Below are 6,000 nucleotides of genomic sequence, written 5' to 3'. Positions count from 1 at the left end.
TGTTACAGAGTTGCAGCCAAGAGCGCCGCCCCACCCAGCCATGAGCGCCGCGCCCCCCCAGCCATGAGCGCCGCCCCCCCAGCCATGAGCGCCGCCCCCCCAGCCATGAGCGCCGCCCCCCCAGCCATGAGCGCCGCCCCCCCAGCCATGAGCGCCGCCCCCCCAGCCATGGCTTCTGGACCAGTGTGATTACACAGGGTACATACAAATTGCCCAATTGGGCCTTACCTACTATTCCACTGGACTGAGAAATTCCTGAAAGTTCAGAATAAAAAGGTTATCTGGCACCGTCTAAGCTGGAAGCGAGATGTGCTGATGACGTTACGATCTGCACAGTTGCGAGCATGATACCTGCCATGTGTCCAAACATTTTGGCAGGTTGCAACGTCAGCAGCACCTCTCGCTTCTGGAAGTTAGCGGGTTGGAGGTTGCCGGAAAACCCCAGACAGATTACGACCGACAGGCAATGCTCAGTTTACAGTTATGAGCTTACCTGTGAGGGGGAATGCAAGGGACAGAAACAACCGGGGCCGCAGCTCTTTTTTCTGCAAGGATTTTCCGGGCTTTTTTCATTTTTATCCTGGATTTGGCTTTTGCTTTCTTCACCTTTTCCGAACTCCAAACTTTCCCCTCTTCTTCTTCCTCGTCGTCTTCCTCCTCGCCTTCGCTATGGGAGAGGGCAGGAAGCTTGCACACGGAGCCGGGGGGTGTGTGGATATCGCAGTAGGCAGTTTTGCGCACGCTGAAGGAAGTGCCATTGGCTCCTGTTTCCCGCACAGGTTCCATCTTCATGTAGAGTCCGGCCTGCTGCGCGCACGTAACATGGAAGGCCGTGTAACAGTTCGCCTTGTGACACTGTATACAAGCTCCCGAGCCGCGCTGTTTGCAGATATAGCACGTCAGCTTCCAGCGGGCCGGGGGGATGTGTTCAATGCTGTCTATGGGTTCAAGGAAGACCGTGTTAGCAAAACAAACCTCGGGGATCCAGAGAGCGCAGACCACATGGGCCCAGCGGCTGTCATCCGTCTGCTTAAATGCACCTCCCTTGTTTGGGCACAGGGCACAATCTACGGCTCTGGATGGTGACTGGAGACACCGCCGGCAAAGCCACTGTCCCTCTGGGATGTAAGGCACCCCATAGCACTCCTGGTGCACGGCCAAATTACACATGTCACAAAACAATATAACGTTGCTGTTCTGACATTCCCCATCATTGCAGATACAGCACACAGCATCCTCGTCTATTAACGCGTTTGGGTCCCCTTTGTTATGGCTTTCGAAATAAGACTCCTTTTCCAGTCGGTCCATTAGGTACTCAAAGATCTCCTGTGGGATGGAGTTGACTCCTTCGGACTTTCGTCGCTCGTTCATGATGTCGAGCCAGATGTAGTCTTCCTCGTCCATGTCATACTCTACCTCCTCATCCAGCTCCTCTGCAGACTTCTCGATGTACCTGAAAAGGGAGATGCAAAAAAAAAAAAAAAAAAAGTTTCTTATTCCTGGAACGTCTAAATATAAATGCACCAAAATAAAAACGTAAATTCTAGTCCTTAAAACACATTAAGCCCTTTCAAAGCAGGATGCCATCTCCAAACATACAGATACGAGCCGCCTGCAGCACAACCACAGACGGTCCGTGCTGCGACTCGGAAGCAGAATCTGCAATGTAAGGTATATAGGAAAAGATTAGAGGACAATAGGGCACAATAATTTAATTGGAGGTTTGATTTTTTAAGTAACCCATTACACCTTAGTCATTGAAGGCTTTCATCTACATGGATAAAAGACACTCTAAGGCTATGTGCCCACGCTGCGGATTTTGCCGCGGATTTGCCGCGGATTTCCCGAAAATCTGCAGCAGCGGCACTTCCAAGCCATTTCAATGGCATTTTGGAAATGCTGTGTCCATGCTGCGGATTTTTCCGCTGCGGATTTGCCGCGGATTTTGATCCGGAAAAATCTGCAGCATGTCAATTGTTTGGTGCAGATTTGGTGCGGATTTTGGGTATAGAATGGGGAAAAAAGAAAAAAAAAAAAAATCCGCGGCAAATCCGCGGGTGCGGTATATCACGGGCTCCTCAGTTTCGCTGCAAAAGCAGGAAGGAGAAAACTTATAAATTGGTCTAGGGTAAATTCAATCCGAAGGATGTTCGGAGAACTGAAAACCATGAACCAAAAGAACAATTCAACATGAACAACATGTGTACACAAAAGAACAACAGCCCGAAGGGAACAGGGGCGGGTGCTGGGTCTCCCAATAGGAGCTAGAAGAAGAAGGGAATTTTGTTTACTTACCGTAAATTCCTTTTCTTCTAGCTCCTATTGGGAGACCCAGACAATTGGGTGTATAGCTTCTGCCTCCGGAGGCCACACAAAGTATTACACTTAAAAGTGTAACCCCTCCCCTCTGCTATACACCCCCCCGTGCATCACGGGCTCCTCAGTTTTGGTGCAAAAGCAGGAAGGAGGAAACTTATAAATTGGTCTAAGGTAAATTCAATCCGAAGGATGTTCGGAGAACTGAAACCATGAACCCAGAACAATTCAACATGAACAACATGTGTACACAAAGGAACAACAGCCCGAAGGGAACAGGGGCGGGTGCTGGGTCTCCCAATAGGAGCTAGAAGAAAAGGAATTTACGGTAAGTAAACAAAATTCCCTTCTTCTTTGTCGCTCCATTGGGAGACCCAGACAATTGGGACGTCCAAAAGCAGTCCCTGGGTGGGTAAAAGAATACCTCGGTAATAGAGCCGTAAAACGGCCCCTTCCTACAGGTGGGCAACCGCCGCCTGAAGGACTCGCCTACCTAGGCCGGCATCTGCCGAAGCGTAGGTATGCACCTGATAGTGTTTCGTGAAAGTGTGCAGACTCGAGCAGGTAGCCGCCTGACACACCTGCTGAGCCGTAGCCTGGTGCCGCAATGCCCAGGACGCACCCACGGCTCTGGTAGAATGGGCTTTCAGCCCTGAAGGAACCTGAAGCCCAGAAGAACGGTAGGCTTCAAGAATTGGTTCCCTGATCCACCGAGCCAAGGTTGACTTGGAAGCCTGCGACCCTTTACGCTGGCCAGCGACAAGGACAAAGAGCGCATCCGAGCGGCGCAGGGGCGCCGTACGAGAAATGTAGAGTCTAAGTGCTCTCACAAGATCTAACAAGTGCAAATCCTTTTCACATTGGTGAACTGGATGAGGGCAAAAAGAAGGTAAGGAGATATCCTGATTGAGATGAAAAGGGGATACCACCTTAGGGAGAAATTCCGGAACCGGACGCAGAACCACCTTGTCCTGGTGAAACACCAGGAAGGGGGCTTTGCATGACAATGCAGCTAGCTCAGACACTCTCCGAAGTGATGTGACTGCCACTAGGAAGACCACCTTCTGCGAAAGGCGTGAAAGAGAAATATCTCTCATTGGCTCGAAAGGTGGTTTCTGAAGAGCCGTTAGCACCCTGTTCAGATCCCAGGGTTCTAGCGGACACTTGTAAGGAGGGACTATGTGGCAAACTCCCTGCAGGAACGTGCGGACCTGCGGAAGCCTGGCTAGACGCTTTTGAAAAAACACAGAGAGCGCCGAGACTTGTCCCTTAACCCCTTCACGACCATGGACGTATATATCTGTCATGGATCGTGTCCCGGTAAGCCCCGCCCCCTGCCGCGGGCAGGCGGCGTGGATCGGCACACATATCAGCTGTTTTCAACAGCTGACATGTGTGCCTACATGTTCCGAGTGGAATCGCATTCCACCCGGAACATTAACCCCTTAGATCTCGCTGCCAAAGTCTGGCAGCGAGATCTATATGCGCGCGGCCATCTTTTTTACTTACCGCCGCCCCCTCCGGACGTCACGTGAGTGATCACGTGACGTTCGGTGGTTGCCATCGTAGCACAGGGTCATGTGATGACGCCTGGTGCTACGAAGTTTCACTTTCATTCTTCCTCGGCACGGAGCAGAGGAAGAAAGAAAGTGACTATTTCTGCTGTTTACAGCGGTCTAGCTGTGATCAGCAGATAGCGATCAGCAATCGGATTGCTGATCGCTATAGCCCCCTAGGGGGACTAGTAAAATAAAATAAAAAAAGTAAAAAAAAGTTTTAAAAAATTAAAAAAAAAAACAAAAAACCTAAAAGTTCAAATCACCCCCCTTTCCCCCCATTGAAAATTAAAGGGTTAAAAAATAAATAAATATACACATATTTGGTATCGCCGCGTTCAGAAATGCCCGATCTATCAAAATATAAAATCGATTAATCTGATTGGTAAACGGCGTAGTGGCAAAAAAATTCCAAACGCCAAAATTACGTTTTTTGGTCGCCGCAAGTTTTACGCAAAATGTAATAACAGGCGATCAAAACGTAGCATCTGCGCAAAAATGCTACCATTAGAAACATCAGCTCGAGACGCAAAAAATAAGCCGTCACTGAGCCATAGATCCCAAAAAATAAGAACGCTACGTGTTTCGGAAAATGGCGCAAAACGTGCGCCACTTTTATTGGACAAACTTGTGAATTTTTTTTAACCCCTTAGATACAAGTAAACCTATACATGTTTGGTGTCTACAAACTCGCACCGACCTCAGGTATCATACCCACACATCAGTTTTACCATATAGTGAACACCGTGAATAAAACATCCCAAAAACTATTGTGCCATCACACTTTTTTTGCAATTTTTCCACACTTGGAATTTTTTTGCTGCTTTCCAGTACACCATATGGTAAAACTTAAAAGTACAACTTGTCCCGCAAAAAACAAGCCCTCATATGGCAAGATTGACGGAAAAATAAAAAAGTTACGGCTCTCGGAAGAAGGGGAGCAAAAAACAAAAACGCAAAAACGGAAAGTGCCCCGGGGCTGAAGGGGTTAATAGAGCAGAGAGACAAACCCTTTTCCATTCCGGATTGAAGGAAGGACAGAAAAGTGGGCAAGGCAAATGGCCAGGGAGTAAAACCCTGATCAGAGCACCAGGATAAGAAGATCCTCCACGTCCTGTGGTAGATCTTGGCGGACGTTGGTTTCCTGGCCTGTCTCATAGTGGCAATGACCTCTTGAGATAACCCTGAGGACGCTAGGATCCAGGACTCAATGGCCACACAGTCAGGTTGAGGGCCGCAGAATTCAGATGGAAAAATGGCCCTTGAGACAGTAAGTCTGGACGGTCTGGTAGTGCCCACGGTTGACCCACCGTGAGATGCCACAGATCCGGGTACCACGACCTCCTCGGCCAGTCTGGGGCGATGAGGATGGCGCGGCGGCAGTCGGACCTGATCTTGCGTAATACTCTGGGCAGTAGTGCCAGAGGAGGAAATACATACGGCAGCCGAAACTGCGACCAATCCTGAACTAATGCGTCTGCCGCCAGCGCTCTGTGATCTTGAGACCGTGCCATGAATGCCGGGACCTTGTTGTTGTGCCGGGACGCCATTAGGTCGACGTCCGGCTTCCCCCAGCGGCAACAGATCTCTTGAAACACGTCCGGGTGAAGAGACCATTCCCCTGTGTCCATGCCCTGGCGACTGAGAAAGTCTGCTTCCCAGTTTTCTACGCCCGGGATATGAACTGCGGAGATGGTGGAGGCTGTGGCTTCCACCCACAGCAGAATCCGCCGAACTTCCTGGAAGGCTTGCCGACTGCGTGTGCCGCCTTGGTGGTTGATGTATGCCACCGCCGTGGCGTTGTCCGACTGAATTCGGATCTGCCTGCCTTCCAGCCACGGCTGGAACGCCTTTAGGGCTAGATACACTGCCCTTATCTCCAGAGCATTGATCTGAAGGGAGGACTCTGTCGGAGTCCGTCGGAGTCCAGGTTCCCTGAGCCCTGTGGTGGAGGAAGACCGCTCCCCACCCTGACAGACTCGCGTCCGTCGTGACCACAGCCCAGGATGGGGGTAGGAATGATTTCCCCTTCGACAAAGAAGTGGGAAGAAGCCACCACTGAAGGGAGGCCGTGGCTGCCAGAGAAAGGGAGACGTTCCTGTCGAGGGACGTCGACTTCCTGTCCCAT

The 6,000-nt window shown here is 50.4% G+C and overlaps 1 protein-coding gene across 6 annotated transcripts in view; it reads right to left on the bottom strand.

The window, feature by feature from the left end:
- Window positions 1-6,000, bottom strand: part of BRPF1 (bromodomain and PHD finger containing 1) — a 108,985-nt gene that overhangs the window by 82,943 nt on the left and 20,042 nt on the right. For all 6 annotated transcript variants that reach the window (XM_075321439.1, XM_075321440.1, XM_075321441.1 and 3 more), the window contains exon 3: window positions 494-1,453. In XM_075321439.1, the coding sequence (XP_075177554.1) occupies window positions 494-1,453 (960 nt within the window). The remainder of the gene's footprint in view (window positions 1-493; window positions 1,454-6,000) is intronic.

The sequence above is a fragment of the Anomaloglossus baeobatrachus genome, chromosome 8, assembly GCF_048569485.1.
Source record: "Anomaloglossus baeobatrachus isolate aAnoBae1 chromosome 8, aAnoBae1.hap1, whole genome shotgun sequence".
NCBI lineage: Eukaryota > Metazoa > Chordata > Amphibia > Anura > Aromobatidae > Anomaloglossus > Anomaloglossus baeobatrachus.
Note: the sequence above shows the minus strand (reverse complement) of the source record. Positions and strands in the feature narration are given on the sequence as shown.